This window comes from Littorina saxatilis, linkage group LG3 (assembly GCF_037325665.1).
Source record: "Littorina saxatilis isolate snail1 linkage group LG3, US_GU_Lsax_2.0, whole genome shotgun sequence".
NCBI lineage: Eukaryota > Metazoa > Mollusca > Gastropoda > Littorinimorpha > Littorinidae > Littorina > Littorina saxatilis.
In genome coordinates, this window is record NC_090247.1 from 11,216,907 (window position 1) to 11,233,384 (window position 16,478).

The window sequence follows — 16,478 nt, forward strand, 5'->3', positions numbered from 1 at the left end:
GTCTCTTGGGTAAAAATGGGAAAAGCAGCTTCGACATTTAAACACTGCTACTAAAAAATCCTCTAACAATGCATACTGCTTTACAATATAAAATATGCATTTATGTATAAATAGGAATTTGAAAAGGTTCTTATGATAAAAACTAACTAGTGAACGACGAAGAAGAAGAAGAATAAAACTATCAATGTCAATGTATAACAAGTCATTCAACGTAAATGGCTAAAGAACAACAACAAAGCAATGATGATAAAACAGTCATACTCAATGGCTAAGTTGGCGTTGTAAAATGCACGCGAGGCTTTGAGCCTGCGGGGTGGGTAAGGGTGATGTTACGTTGGAAGGGTTGTTGACGTTGTAAGATGTACACGAAGATTTGAGCCCCCGGGGTGGGTAAGGGTGACGTTACGTTGGAAGGGGTGTTGACGTTGTAAGATGTACACGAGGCTTTGAGCCCTCGGGGTGGGTAAGGGTGACGTTACGTTGGAAGGGGTGTTGACGTTGTAAAATGCACGCGAGGCTTTGAGCCTGCGGGGTGGGTAAGGGTGATGTTACGTTGGAAGGGTTGTTGACGTTGTAAGATGTACACGAAGATTTGAGCCCCCGGGGTGGGTATGGGTGACGTTACGTTGGAAGGGGTGTTGACGTTGTAAGATGTACACAAGGCTTTGAGCCCTCGGTGTGGGTAAGGGTGACGTTACGTCGGAAGGGGTGTTGACGTTGTAAAATGCACGCGAGGCTTTGAGCCCTCGGGGTGGGTAAGGGTGACGTTACGTTGGAAGGGGTGTTGACGTTGTAAGATGTACACCAGGCTTTGAGCCCGTGGTGTGGGGTAAGGGAGAGGTTACTCTGAGAGAGAGAGAGAGAGAGAGAGAGAGAGAGAGAGAGAGATAGAGAGAGAGATAGATAGAGAGAGCGGGGAGGAGGGAGAGGGAGGACGGAGAGACAGAGAGGGGGTGAGAGAGAGAGTGAGAGAGGGAGGGAGAGAGAGAAGAGAGAATTAGAGAGAGGTAGGGAGAGAGAGAGAAAGAGAGAGGGAGGGAGAGAGAGGGAGGAGAGAGAGAGAAAGAGAGTGAGAGAGAGGGAGGGAGAGAGAGAGAAAGAGAGTGAGAGAGAGGGAGGGAGAGAGAGAGAAAGTTAGAGGGAAATAGAGAGAGAGATGTCTGAAGGCGGGGCTGTGTGTACACCCGACACTTAGGGATCAATGAACTGTAACTCTTGCCGTCGATGAGACTGGCTGCAATGCCCTTTGTTCTGGCTGACTGATCAATTACACTCCGCATCTCATCGTCTTGGCTTACACCGACACAAGGGTGTGTTTGTATGCAGTGCTTCTTGTTGCCTATTTTCCTGCAATCAGTCGATGGTTGATTGACTCGGCGCTGCTTTCGTTGATGTCCCGCCCGACTTACCTCCCTTGCCAGGCCGTCTAAACACAGTACAATGTGGAATATCTATTCTGCAAACATGCACTTCAATCGTTTTGGGTTGTACTTGTTGGGTCTTTGTCTGTCTGTCTGTCTGTCTGTCTTGTCTGTCTGTCTGTCTTGTCTGTCTGTCTGTCTGTCTTGTCTTTCTGTCTGTCTGTCTGTCTGTCTGTCTCTCTCTCTCTCTCTCTCTCTCTCACACACACACATACTCTCACACACACACACACACACACACACACACACACACACACACATACACACACACACACACACACACACACACACACGTATTTATTCTTGTTCCGGATTAGATTCCATCCCTTTGTATCCAACCTTCTCAAACATCGTGGACAGAAGAGTTCCAGAGTATGTTGGTGACACCACGCACGAGATAGCAGGGTACCTGGTGTAGAATATGCACTCCTTGTGTCGTACCCCTCTGGGGATCTCTATTTTGGAGAATGGGCCTCTTGTGTCATGTGGCAATAGGAGGAGATTAAACAATTCCTGTTTGAACGTTTTGACAGAGCCGATCTACAGAGATAATCGTAGGTCTCCACTGGATTAGGCGTTCTGCACGTGCTATCTAGATCTTGGTGCACACGGTGGTGGTCATGATTATCGTTGACATGGATTAGGGTTATGGTGGATACTGTCCAACACAATTGTGTCAGAGTCAGTGGACAGACCATCCACATTTCCTTATTGGCAGAATATACCTGCGCAGTTTCAGTGGCACAGACGACGCACGGCCTATTATTTATGCCGCGATAGGGATTATGACGAGTACTTGGCCTGTTTTTCTTTCATGCAACGTGTAGCGGGCTGGGATAAGCTGCAGTGCGTCGTCGGTCCTGCTGAAGTTACATAGGTGAACGGAGCCCCTTAGCTAACTGGGCGAAATCGACTACGCGAAGTAGTAAAAAGATTTCGCGAAGTCCGACTTCGGGCTCATTTAAGGAACGCCTTTACGCAGTGGCCAATTTCCACAGACCTGCTTTACGCAGTGGCCCATTTCCACAGACCTGCTTTACGCAGTGGCCCATTTCCACAGACCTGCTTTACGCAGTGACCCATTTCCACAGACCTGCTTTACGCAGTGACCCATTTCCACAGACCTGCTTTACGCAGTGACCCATTTCCACAGACCTGCTTTACGCAGTGACCCATTTCCACAGACCTGCTTTCAGCCAGCGGCCCGGCAAGAAAGCTCGGATTGTACAGAGACTTGGTGTTTCAAGGCCCTGTGTGGCTTCATAACCGATAGCAGTCTGCACTTGGGGGGACACACCCCGTGTCCTGTGTTACGCAAAGAAACAAATACCCTTCTTTGGACAGGGTGGGGTGAGGTGGGTCGGGTTGCGCGTTGGTGAGGAGGCGGATTTTTTCATAAGACAGGAAACTGACATTATATTTACACTTTATTCTTGAGGATACCCGTATGGTCGTGCAGTCTGATCAATAAGTATTTGTGTAATATGTATGCTCTCATCGTCGGGTTGTTTTGTGTAAGACAATACACTTTATTAAGACGGGAAACAGTGCTTCGTGTCAGGATAGCCGCTGAAGCTAGGACCGACACACACACACCCATACACACACGCGCACACATACTTGCACGTGCGCGCGCACACACACACACACACTGGCAAACGGAATGTGTGTAATTGCGCAACTGAGTTTCTAGGCACGGAGAGAACGATACGGGGGGGGGGGGGGGGGGGGTGTAGAAAGGATGTGAGTGTGTAAGAGAGGGGACGGATGGTGGAGGGGGACAGAGAGGGTGTTGTTTCAACAACAAGGTGCTAAGGCCCGGCAAGAAACGTGATATTTTAATGCATTGCCAGCCCAGTCTTTTGATGTAAAACGAGTCGTTTAAAGATAGTGCCGGCTTATGTAAAGAGAGCGGTATCACATGTTGTTTGTATTTCTCCGCCGAACTCCATTATCACGGTGTCGGTTTACCTCTCCAAAATATCCTCTTCCGCCACAAAAAGTATTTCTAGTTTTCTTGCTGTCCTTTTTCTCTCTCCTTTTTTGTGTGATAAAGTTTAGACGTTCATTATTTGTACCTCCTGGCTTATCCAACTAACTACAAGACTTTGCTTTTGGTAGTGGTCTCTGATTGCGGGGGTGGTGTTTGTCTGTCTATCCGTCCCTATATATGTCCGTCTGTCTGTCCCTCTCAGTGTGTCTGTCTCTCTGTCTGCCTTTCCCTCTCTGCCTGTCATTTTCTTTGTCTGTTTGTCTTTCCATCTCTGTCCGTCTGTTTGTTCTTCATTTTGTCTCAGTATCGGTCTCTCTGCATATCCGTCTGTGTCTGTCTGTCTGTCTGTCTGTCTGTCTATCTGTCTGTATGGATGGATGTCTGACTGTGTCTCAGTGTGTGTGTGTGTCCGTCTCTGAGTCAGTCCATGTCTCTGTCTGTCGCTCTGTGTGGCTGTATGTCTCTGTGTTCAAGTTTCAGTCTCTGTTTCGTTCCTGTTTCTATCTCAATCTCTGTGTCTAACTGTCCGTCTTTGTGTATGTTCAATTTTCTTTGTCCGTCTCTTTGTCTGTTCATCTCTTTGTCTGTCCGCCTGCGTCACTGTTTCTTTGTCTTTCTGTCTCTGTGTTTGTCAGTCGTAAAACAAATCTGGCTAATACTGGTACCTTTAGGTTATTAGTTTTAGACATGTTGAATCAAATTCCAGTTTGTGGGCGATCGATCTGTCTGTTTTAATGTGACCTTTTGCTTTCAAGCTTATATTGACGAAACCTTAGTCCTTTTTGCCAGTGTACATTTCTGCCTGTAGCGATCGAGGAACACGCGGCACGAGATGTGATCACTGTGGTGTTTGTTTACAGCAGGAGATGGTAAGGGGTGGGGTGGTTGAAGAGGGGGTGGTGTGTGTGTGGGGGGGGGGGGTAAATCAGAGCAGACTGGGGAAAATCAGCGTTACCTGGCTCTCGCGTTGAAACTTCAATTTACGAATGCACAACTCCGATACGAGCACAATAAGTGCATGCTGGGCACGACAGTCAGAACGTCTTTAATCCTTTTGTAGGGTACACTCAAAGAGGGGAAGTGTTTCAAGTTGTGTGTGTGCCGTTGTGTGTGTGCGTGTGCATGTATGTGCATGTATGTGTGCGTGTGTGTGTGTGTGCGTGCTTGCGTGCGTGCCGCGTGCGTGCTTGCGTGTGTGTGTGCGTGTGTGTGTGCGTGCGTGCGTGCGTGCCGCGTGCGTGTGTCTGTGTGTCGTGTGTGTGTGTGTGTGTGTGTGTGTGTGTGCGTGCGTGCGTGCCGCGTGTGTGTGTGCGTGCGTGCGTGCGTGCGTGCGTGTGTGTGCGTGCGTGTGCGTGCGTGCGTGCGTGCGTGTGTCTGTGTGTGCGTGCGTGTGTGTGTGTGTGTGCGTGTCGCGTGCGTGCGTTTGTGCGTGCGTGCGCGCGCGCGTGTGTGTGTGTGTGTGTGTGTGTGTGTGTGTGTGTGCGTGCGTGCGTGCGTGCCGCGTGTGTGTGTGTGTGTGTGTGTGTGTGCGCGCGTGCGTGCGTGCGTGCGTGTGTGTGCGTGCGTTCGTGCGTGTGTCTGTGTGTGCGTGTGCGTATGTGTGTGTGTGTGTGTGCGTGCGTGTCACGTGCATACGTGCGTGCGTTTGTGTGTGTGTGTGTGTAGTGTGTGTCAGTGAGTAATGTGTGAACGTGTGTGTCTGTGTCTGAGAGGATTGCTTTATGGGCGTACCTACATACAAGAGAAGTGAAATGAAAGCTTTCAGATAAACCTCGCAGACAAGGGAACATGACGCTATTGACTCATACATTTTACATGCACTGTATATCAAAAGGGATCTCAGGGAATATAATATTCGAGTGAAATCAGTACAGCGTTAAAGTTTGTCTTACATGAGAACACATACAAACATCACTAAGCAGGCTGGCGAAATGCACGCACACCGACACTGTGCAAACTAACATTGAGCCAACACAGGGCTCTGTTTACAGATGCGTCTTGAATATCGTTGGTGCCCTGACACCGCCCTGGTTGACACAGTGTCGGGTTACACGCGCGCAGAGAAGGAGACACCCATGATGAAACACGACCAGTGAATGAAACACGAGACATTTCATCAAGTGAAAGTCAAGCCTCGCGCAGAACAAAAGAAAACAGCAAATTACACCCAGGCGTTGCAGAAGGGAGAGAGCGAATCCGCTGGAATCGCTTTCTGTCGCCTTAATTGCCATCATCGCATTAACACATAGGTAAGGCGATAGTGGCGCTCGGCTTGCCGCGCCGTGTGGGATAGGATGACGGAATACGACGCTGAAAGACGACCCGTGTGTCCGACACATGACGCCCTATTACACTAGGGGTCGGGCCTGCTGGTCACCGACTGGTAACCTGATACGTCCCCCAAGTTATGGCAGCTATTTCCTGACTTACATTATTTAGCGACACGCGGCATGTGGTGACTTTCTCTCTCTCTGTCTCTCCCTCTCTTTCTGTCTGTCTCAGCTGTCTCTGTCACTTTGTCTCTCTCCAGCTTGTACTTATAATTACTTGCATAGTATGCATTTGATTTTATGAATAACCACATATGTATGCTCTTCATGCCTCATCTTCATCATCATCATCATCATCATCGTCATCGTCATCTTTATCATCACGTGCTGAAGTTTTCTGACTTTTTAACTTTTTAATTTTTAATTTTTCAATTTTATCATTGTGTGTCTGTGCGTCCCAAGGACAGATTGTAAGAAAAGGCGTAGCCTTAAATCTTAATCCTTGTTAAATAAAGTTCAATTCAATTCAATTCAATTCAATTCTCTCTCCTCTCAGTCTCTCTCCTTCCCCTGTATTGCAAGCCTTATCACCGAACCACTGCATTGCCTTTCATGGGACTGTATCACATGTATATTCAAACCACTGCATTGCCTTTCATGGGACTGTATCACAAGTATATTCAAACCACTGCATTGCCTTTCATGAGACTGTATTGCAAGCCTTATTTTTAAACCACTGCATTGCCTTTCATGGGACTGTATCACATGTATATTCAAACCACTGTGTTGCCTTTCAAGAGACTATTGCAAGCCTTATATTTAAACCATTGCATTGCCTTTCATGGTACTGTATTGCAAGCCTTATATTCAAACCATTGCATTGCCTTTCATGGGACTGTATTGTAAGCCTTATATTTAAACCACTGCATTGTCTTTAATGAGACTCTATTGCAAGCCTTATCACGGAACCACTACATTGCCTTTCATGGGACTGTATCACATGTAGGCTATATTCAAACCACTGCTTTGCCTTTCATGGGACTGTATCACATGTATATTCAAACCACTGCATTGTCTTTCATGGGACTGTATCACATGTATATTCAAACCACTGCATTGCCTTTCATGAGACTGTATTGCAAGTATATTCAAACCACTGCATTGCCTTTCATGGGACTGGATCACATGTATATTCAAACCGCTGCATTGTCTTTCATGGGACTGTATCACATGTATATTCAAACCACTGCATTGCCTTTCATGGGACTGTATCACATGTATATTCAAACCGCTGCATTGTCTTTCATGGGACTGTGTCACATGTATATTCAAACCACTGCATTGTCTTTCATGGGACTGTATCACATGTATATTCAAACCACTGCATTGCCTTTCATGGGACTGTATCACATGTATATTCAAACCACTGCATTGTCTTTCATAAGACTCTATTGCAAGCCTTATATTCAAACCACTGCATTGCCTTTCATGAGACTGTATTGCAAGCCTTATATTCAAACCACTGCATTGCCTTTCATGGTACTGTATTGCAAGCCTTATAATCAAACCACTGCATTGCCTTTCATGGTACTGTATTGCAAGCCTTATAATCAAACCACTGCATTCTCGTTCATGAGACGAAGGTATTTCCTTTCATCGTATCGCAGCATCACGTTTCACGGGACGTCATTGGATGTATGCAAATAGTATGTAAATGAGCGCATAAAGAACGTTAGTTGCGGGTCAGACGTGATCACACGAGGCGTGGTGTTTACACTGACTTACATGGCACACTCAAACACACACACACACACACACGCGCACACACACACGCACGCACGCACGCACACACGCACGCACGCACATACACACACACACACACACAACACACACACACACACGCACGCACACGCACAAAGCACAGGCAGTATGACCTGACATTGCATGACCCACAGCAAAGGATTGCAGATCGCAGCAAGGCCGCCTGAAACACGACACCCGCCTTTAAATGCACCTTGGGCAATTAGAATTGCTTAACCGTCATCACGATACTATACCTGGGAAACTGATAGGAGACGTGGCAGGCAGCATGCACCAATGATATGCAAATATTGCCATCGATCTGTGTGTGAGTGTGTGTGTGTAGTGACGGTGTGTGTGTGTGTGTTGTTTGAGTTTGGGTGCGTCAGAGTGTCTGTGTGTGTGTTTGTGCGTGTGTATTTTTGTCAGTGCATGTATGGCAGTGTGTTTGTGTGTGTGCGTGTGCGCGCGTGTGTGTGTGTGTGTGTGTGTGTTTGTTTACGTCAGGGTGTCTGTGCGTGTGCGTGTGTGTGTGTCAGTGTTTGTCAGTGCGTGTACGGCAGTGTGTGTTTGTGTATGTGTGTGTTTGCGTGCGTCAGAGTGTCTGTATGTGTGTCTGTGTGCGTGTGTTTGTGTGAGGGGGTGTTTGTCAGTGCGTGTATGGCAGTACAGTGCGTGTATGTGTGTGTGCGTGCGTGTGTGCGTGCCTGAGTGCGTGCGTGTGTGTGCTAAATGTGCAGATTGACATAGGTGTCACTTATAAACATATTCTGCACACACAAAACTAAAATATGTTCACTCTGCACATGCTGCAATGACCCTATGGTTTCTGTGTTTCCATGCCAAAAGATGGCGGTGTCCTGTGTGCAAGCGGGAACCATTGATGTGTATTGTGTAAAACACATCTCTGCGTGAACAGACCCAGGGTGGTTGGCAAGATGGTCCCCACGCGAAGGGAGGTGTCGTTGGCAAGATGGTCCCCACGCGAAGGGAGGTGTCGTTGGCAAGATGGTCCCCACGCGAAGGGAGGTGTCGTTGGCAAGATGGTCCCCACGCGAAGGGAGGTGTCGTTGGCAAGATGGTCCCCACGCGAAGGGAGGTGTCGTTGGCAAGATGGTCCCCACGCGAAGGGAGGTGTCGTTGGCAAGATGGTCCCCACGCGAAGGGAGGTGTCGTTGGCAAGATGGTCCCCACGCGAAGGGAGGTGTCGTTGGCAAGATGGTCCCCACGCGAAGGGAGGTGTCGTTGGCAAGATGGTCCCCACGCGAAGGGAGGTGTCGTTGGCAAGATGGTCCCCACGCGAAGGGAGGTGTCGTTGGCAAGATGGTCCCCACGCGAAGGGAGGTGTCGTTGGCAAGATGGTCCCCACGCGAAGGGAGGTGTCGTTGGCAAGATGGTCCCCACGCGAAGGGAGGTGTCGTTGGCAAGATGGTCCCCACGCGAAGGGAGGTGTCGTTGGCAAGATGGTCCCCACGCGAAGGGAGGTGTCGTTGGCAAGATGGTCCCCACGCGAAGGGAGGTGTCGTTGGCAAGATGGTCCCCACGCGAAGGGAGGTGTCGTTGGCAAGATGGTCCCCACGCGAAGGGAGGTGTCGTTGGCACCCGTGCGCATTTCCTTAAGGCGGTCCATAATTGAACCCGAAGTCGACTTCGTCAAAACTTCAGGAAGTCTTTTGGCCTAAATTTCAGCGCTAAAGGTCCGTTCGACCAGCTTCGCGAAGCATACTGCGTAGTCGAATTCGCCCAGTTAAGGACTAGTAACGACCCCCCGCGGGTTAGGGGGAGTCCCATATTGGTTGGGACGAAAAAGAATTTACCCGATGCTACCCAGCATGTCGTAAGAGGCGACTAACGGTTCTGTTTCTCCTTTTACCCTTGTTAAGTGTTTCTTGTATAGAATATAGTCAATGTTTGTAAAGATTTTAGTCAAGCAGTATGTAAGAAATGTTAAGTCCTTTGTACTGGAAACTTGCATTCTCCCAGTAAGGTCATATATTGTACTACGTTACAAGCCCCTGGAGCAATTTTTTTATTAGTGCTTTTGTGAACAAGAAACAATTAACAAGTGGCTCTATCCCATCTCCCCCCTTTCCCCTATCCCATCTCCCCCCTTTCCCCGTCGCGATATAACCTTGAATGGTTGAAAACGACGTTAAACACCAAATGAATAAAGAAAGAAAGACTAGTAACGTAGCGGATCATCATGCTCATACGTGTCATTGCATTCCTATCTGGGCCACATAATATGAGTCCTTACTCGAATTCGAGACAAAATTGTTTGCTTATCATTGTGTCATGAATCTTAATCTAAATTAAATCTTGTAACTATCTAAAGCAAAGAAGAGTGTCCAGGCTCTTCCTTGGTCTTCTCCTGGCACTCGCTCCGCCTCACTGCACACGTTCCCCAGCCACGCGTCACGCTTGACTTGTTCAAATGAAGATAGACGCCTTTTACTTTTCACGCTTTTTATTAATGTAGAACAAAGCGCGCTCCACCAATGATTAATGATAGCGGACGTCATGGTTTTAATAACAGCGACCAGAATTGGGTCTGACTGATGAATCGTGAAGATGTGACGTAATGCAACCAATCACTGTCCATTATTTCCAGTGCTGTCCTCGCCTGGCTGAACACGGCTGTCCACCCGTCAATTTTCTTTCATACCTGATTGGTTCTACGCTCAGTGAGACGGTGATATATGCGCGCATCCATGCTCTTAGTTAAACTTGAACTAATTCTCTCAGAAGAGCATCTCATTTGTTCAGGTAAAACAATTCACCGTCTATTATCATTATTATTAATTTGACGTCGCGTTGTGGCAAAACATTCATCCCAGGTTGTGTTAAACAAACAAACAGGTTCTGTCTGAGGAGACAAATCTTGAGTTTTGAGAGTCGTGTTTTGAGTGACGGCAATCCCGGACAATGCTTGATGCTCCATTTCTACCAAGACAAACGTCATTTCCGTTCGTTAGAATAATGAACTCTGACCTCACAGAGCTGAATTGCTATAATCATTTTTTTTTTTTTTTTTTTCATTTTTTTCTTTCTTTTTTTCTTCATTACTTTATTGTCCCATCGCTGGGAAATTCGGGTCGCTTCCTCCCAGTGCCAGTGGAAAGCTAGCAGCAACGGAGTCGCGCTACCCAGGTTGTCTGCGTGTTTAGGTGTATGCAGCCACCTGCACTTATGGCAGAATGACCAAGGTCTTTTACGTGCCATTGTGATGACACGAGGGTGGGACATGGCTTCCGTCTCTGGGTCTGCACATAAAGTTGACCCGTGTCCGTCCCGGACCGAATTCGAACCTGCGACCTTCCGATCACAAGTCCAGTGCACTACCAACTGAGCTACCGCTATGCATCTGTTTTGTTTGAAGAGAAGGTGTGCTCGGCAGCAGGTGCACACATTTTAGGTTTACATGAATTTGCCAGCCTGAAAGAGACTTGAGGGATAATGGTGAATGTTTTGAAGACAGTGAGACTAGAGGGATCATGGTGAGTGTTTTGAAGACAGTGAGACTAGAGGGATCATGGTGAGTGTTTTGAAGACAGTGAGACTAGAGGGATCATGGTGAGTGTTTTGAAGACAGTGAGACTAGAGGGATCATGGTGATTGTTTTGAAGACAGTGAGACTAGAGGGATCATGGTGAGTGTTTTGAAGACAGTGAGACTAGAGTGATAATAGTGAGTGTTTTGAAGACAGTGAGACTAGAGGGATAATGGTGAGTGTTTTGAAGAAAAAGACTAGAGGGATAATGGTGAGTGTTTTGAAGACAGTGAGACTACAGGGATCATGGTGATTGTTTTGAAGACTGTGAGACTAGAGGGATAATGGTGAGTGTTTTGAAGAAAAAGACTAGAGGGATAATGATGAGTGCTTTGAAGAAAAAGACCAGAGGGATAATGATGAGTGCTTTGAAAACAGAGACTAGAGGAATAATGGTGAGTGTTTTGAAGAAAGAAACTAGAGAGATAATGGTGAGTGCTTTGAAGACAGAGACTTGAGTGATAATGGTGAATGTTTTGAAGACGGAGACTAGAGGGATCATGGTGAATGTTTTGAAGACAGAGACTTGAGTGATAATGGTGAATGTTTTGAAGACGGAGACTAGAGGGATAATGGTGAGTGTTTTGAAGACAGAGACTAGAGGGATCATGGTGAGTGTTTTGAAGAAAGAAACTAGAGAGATAATGGTGAGTGCTTTGAAGACAGAAACTACAGGAATAATTGTGAGTGTTTTGAAGGAAGAGACAAGAGGGATAATGGTGAGTGTTTTAAAGAAAGAAACTAGAGGGATAATGGTGAGTGTTTTGAAGGCAGAGACTAAAGGGATAATGGTGAGTGTTTTGAAGATAGAGACTAGAGGGATAATGGTGAGTGTTTTGAAGACAGTGAGACTAGAGGGATAATGGTGAATGTTTTGAAGACGGAGACTAGAGTGATAATGGTGAATGTTTTGAAGACGGAGACTAGAGGGATCATGGTGAGTGTTTTGAAGACAGTTAGTTAGTTAGTTAGTTAGTTAGTTAGCTATTGCTTTTCGGGTCCAGCGGACCTTTTGAAGACGGAGACTAGAGTGATAATGGTGAATGTTTTGAAGACGGAGACTAGAGGAATAATGGTGAGTGTTTTGAAGACAGTATAATAGATGTCAACCCATTGTCAGAAGTGGAAGCTTTGTGGTCGATCTTCACACAGAAAGTCACCCCTACCAAGACTATCTTGTTTCAGCATTGTATGTCCTTGTCAGCTCAACTGGGAAATTGAATCTGGCGGGAAAAGAGGGCGGGGGAGTGGGGTGTGAAAAGGGGGGGGGGGCGGGGCTGTGACGTGATAGCGGAGCGCATGTGAAGAAGGAGAAGGAGTTGAGATGTCGGTGTGGAGGTTGACCTGACTGGATGCGATCGCTCTGAGAAAACTTGTTCTTTTCTTTTGATGGACGCTATCAGCTTGCCAGTCGAACTTTCTGACTTGTGTAACTAGATCTGTCTGTCTGTCTGCCTCTCCACGATGAACCTTGCGTGTTTAATCAATAAATTGTCTTACGTCTTACGTCTCTGTCTCTGTGTCTCTCTCTCTCTGTGTCTGTGTCTCTCTTTCTCTCTTTCTCTCTCTCTGTCTCTGTCTCTGTCTCTCTCTCTCTCTCTCTCTCTCTCTCTCTCTCTCTCTCTTTCTCTCTCTCTCTCTCTCTCTCTCTCTCACACGTACATAGGCAAGCACGCGAACACACGAACACATACGCGCGTGCACACACACTCACACACACACACCACAGAGGTCTTTTATTTCTTGCCTCATCATTGAAAATGGAATCTAAAAAGAAAGTTGTTTGTGACGAGGCATAGTGATGGTGGATGGAAGTCGTGTCCGTCGGGATGTCCCGCGACACGGTACTCTTGTTCTTCTTGTTCTTCTTCTTCTTCTTCTTCTTCTTCTTCTTCTTCTTCTTCGTTCATGGGCTGAAACTCCAACGTTCATTCATGTTTTTACACTAGTGGGTTTTTACGTGTATGACCGTTTTTACCCCGCCATTCAGGCAACCATACGCCGCTTTCGGGGCATACTGAGTATTTTCGTGTTTCCCTAACCCACCGAACTCTGACATGGATTACAGGATCTTTTCCGTGCGCACTTGGTCTTGTGCTTGCGTGTACACACGAAAGGAGATACAGCACTAGCAAGTCTGCACATGTGTTGACCTAGGAGATCGGAAAAATCTCCACCCTTAACCCACCAGGCTGTAGCGATCGGGATTTGAACTCACGACCTTCCGATCAAGAGGCCGATGTCTTATCCACTAGGCCACTGCGCCCGTCGACACGGTACACATTCTTGGCCTTTGCCTCGCCTTTGCCTTGCCTTGCAGGTAGTGCTGCCGATACCCGAAACCCCTTCAACTACCCGTTAAGGCGTTGTTTCATAGATACCTGACACCCGGCGTGGGCACACGGAGCGAGGGGCGTGGGGAGAGAGAGGATGCTAGAGTGTTCGCGGGTGGAAGGGGGTGGGAGGGGGGACTAATGAAGTCACGCTGCGAGAAGCGCCATTGCGACAACGACAGGCAGAGAATGACAAGAAGGCGGAAGGTGGCGGGCCGTGAGGACAGACAGGTAGAATGTCAGATTCAGCGACCGATTCGAGGAATGCAAAGGTACATTTTCAAAACGTGGCAATAACCACGATTTATGTTGCGGTGGATGTGTTTTGAGAATTTGGTGGATGGCTTGTTCACCTGAGAGGAGATTTTGTTTCCATTCTCAAAAAAAGAGAAGGGGTTTCTGCCAACACGGTGTAAATTAATTACAGTGTAATTGCGCCTTGTGTCGGATTGCAAGAGGCCTTCTCGAGATCTTTTTGTTTTAATTTACAAAGAAGGCTGCTCTCGTTTTGTGGTTATTGTTTTCTCCTGAAAGGAAATTTCGTTTGGTGTTGATTCAAAGAAGATTGTTTGTCATCTGAGGTATTCGCGTTCTCAGGTCATTTCATTGTGTGGCTATGTCATGGTGTTCTCTAACTTTCTTTCTTTATTTGGTGTTTAACGTCGTTTTCAACCACGAAGGTTATATCGCGACGAGGTTCTCTAACTAACCTTTTCGAACTTATATGTTATGCGTAAGAAAAGAGTTGTCCTTTGCTTGTTGGCAATAGGCGAATTCCAAAAATAACTCTGCCGGTTTTGTATAGGTTGTGAAAGAGTGAATGCCCTTGTTTTTTACTCGGACAAATATTGGCAGGACCGATCACTAGCTAGGGGTGTGTCGGACACACGTGGACAAACATTGGCGGGGCCGATCACTAGCTAGGGGTGTGTCGGACACACGTGGACAAACATTGGCGGGGCCGATCACTAGCTAGGGGTGTGTCGGACACACGGGGACAAACATTGGCGGGGCCGATCACTAGCTAGGGGTGTGTCGGACGCACGTGGACTGGAGCACGTGCGAATTTCTTTGTCAGAGAAAAAGCAATTAATTTAGGGTATTCTCTCTTTTAAACCGCATACAAACCCGACGGAGTTATTTCCGAAAATCGTCTTTTTTACATGGGACGTTTGTTTAACGCACACTTGATTTCACACTCAACAGGTTTTTTTTCTTGCGTTTACGAAACCGCAAAGGTTTTTTTCTTTAAGGTTGAAGGGAAGTGTGTGACTCATAAAGCTTTTGACAAGAGACTGTAATTATATACTTTGAGGAAGTGTGCTATGGTTTTACTACAGCTTTGTCCGAAAGGTTAGATAAGTATGTTCTCTGCATCTAAAACACTTACACGCTCCACGATTTGCATGTTTGCCACAGGAAATGTGTTTTATCTGCATATATGGCAGTTGTTTCTCAAAGGCTTGTTGGCGCTGTCTGTCTGTCTGTCCGTCTGGTTATCGTTCTGTATGTCGATATGTGTTTGGAGTGCTCATAATGCCTCCCTCCAGCTCACATCATTGTGGCACAATTGCGTGAACGTTTTGCATCAAATATTGTCTCTTTGTTGACTCGGACCTTGCCGTAACCTTGATTTTTTTGTTTATATCGGGAAGACGACAACGGCAATGATGATGATGATGATGATGATGATGATGATGATGATGATGATGATGATGATGACGATGACGATGATGATGATGATGATGATGATGATGATGATGATGATGATGATGATGATGATGACGATGACGATGATGATGATGATGATGACGATGATGATGATGTTACAGGTGTGGACAGCAGTGAAACGAGACTGGCGGCACAACACAGGAGTCTGGTCAAAGCGCTCAGCAACTCCAAAGCAGCCAACAGTGAGTTCAACCTTTTCATTCACAAGCCTTCGTTGATTAAATATGTTGTTGGTAATAAATGTTTTTAACGCCCTCACGGTTAAACCACTAGGGGCACGTGCCCGGATGTTACGCAGACTTTTGATGATTTACAAAATTAGAAACAATTTAAAATTAAAAACTTTGCGCCGCGAAAGAGGTGTGGTGCTCGAGCTTCTAGCCACCAAGGCACCAGAGCTGGAGGTTGGTGTCAAGTACTCATGGGGTTGGTTTAGAGCATTGCAGTTTGTTCTTATAGCGTTATTATGGTGGGTGCACGATTTGATTTTCTACACTCGTTCGAGGTTAAGGTGAGGGTTAGAGTGGGGTGCTGTCTGCTTCACAAGTCCAGGGGGGGGGGGGGAGGCATTTGATTGCATTGCAACATGCCCTTCTTTGAACTTATAAAGAAGAAGAAAAACACATAAAAAGGTATAGTAGGGAGCATTCCGTGCACACACAAAAATCCGCACGTTTAACTGTCGAATGGTTCCTTGAGTGCAATACACGAGCTCACATTGACTTGCGTTTCCAGTTACACCCTGGCCTCGCATAAAACTGTGCACCGGGTGCGCACGTTGAGAGGGGAATAAGAGGAATGCACGCAACGAAACTTAAGTCTTCCTCCACCGTGTTGAGTCGTGGTCACACGTTAGATATTAATTGAAACTCTTCTTGGTCCAACAAAGTGCTGTAAAAGAGACAGAGAAGGCGGTAGAGCGAGAGAGAGAGAGAGAGAGAGAGAGAGAGAGAGAGAGAGAGAGAGAGAGAGAGAGAGAGAGAGAGAGAGAGCGAGCGAGCGAGCGAGAGAGAGAGAGAGAGAGAGAGAGAGAGAGAGAGAGAGAGAGAGAGAGAGAGAGAGAACTGACATACTCCCGCCTTTCCTTCCATCCTGTCCTAGTGGACGCTAATCTCACTACATGGTAATTTTGTGCCGCTAAGCTTGAAATATCCATGGACAATAAAAGGACATGGGCTTTATCCCGTCATGGATTTCAATTGGACATGGGCTTTATCCCGTCATGGATACACTAAGGATATGGGCTTTATTCCGTCATTGATTTCCAAATAATGAGCTTTATCTAGTCACGGATACACAAAGGACATGGGCTTTATCTCGTCATTTATACACACAGGACATGGGCTTTATCCCGCCATTAATACACACAGGACATGGGCT

The 16,478-nt window shown here is 46.8% G+C and overlaps 1 protein-coding gene across 1 annotated transcript in view; it reads left to right on the forward strand.

Annotated features, from left to right (window-relative positions):
- The window catches only part of LOC138961595 (sine oculis-binding protein homolog), a 135,698-nt gene that overhangs the window by 87,508 nt on the left and 31,712 nt on the right, over nucleotides 1-16,478 (forward strand). Inside the window, exon 3 of the mRNA XM_070333253.1 lies at nucleotides 15,200-15,280. Coding sequence (XP_070189354.1) covers nucleotides 15,200-15,280 — 81 coding nt within the window. The remainder of the gene's footprint in view (nucleotides 1-15,199; nucleotides 15,281-16,478) is intronic.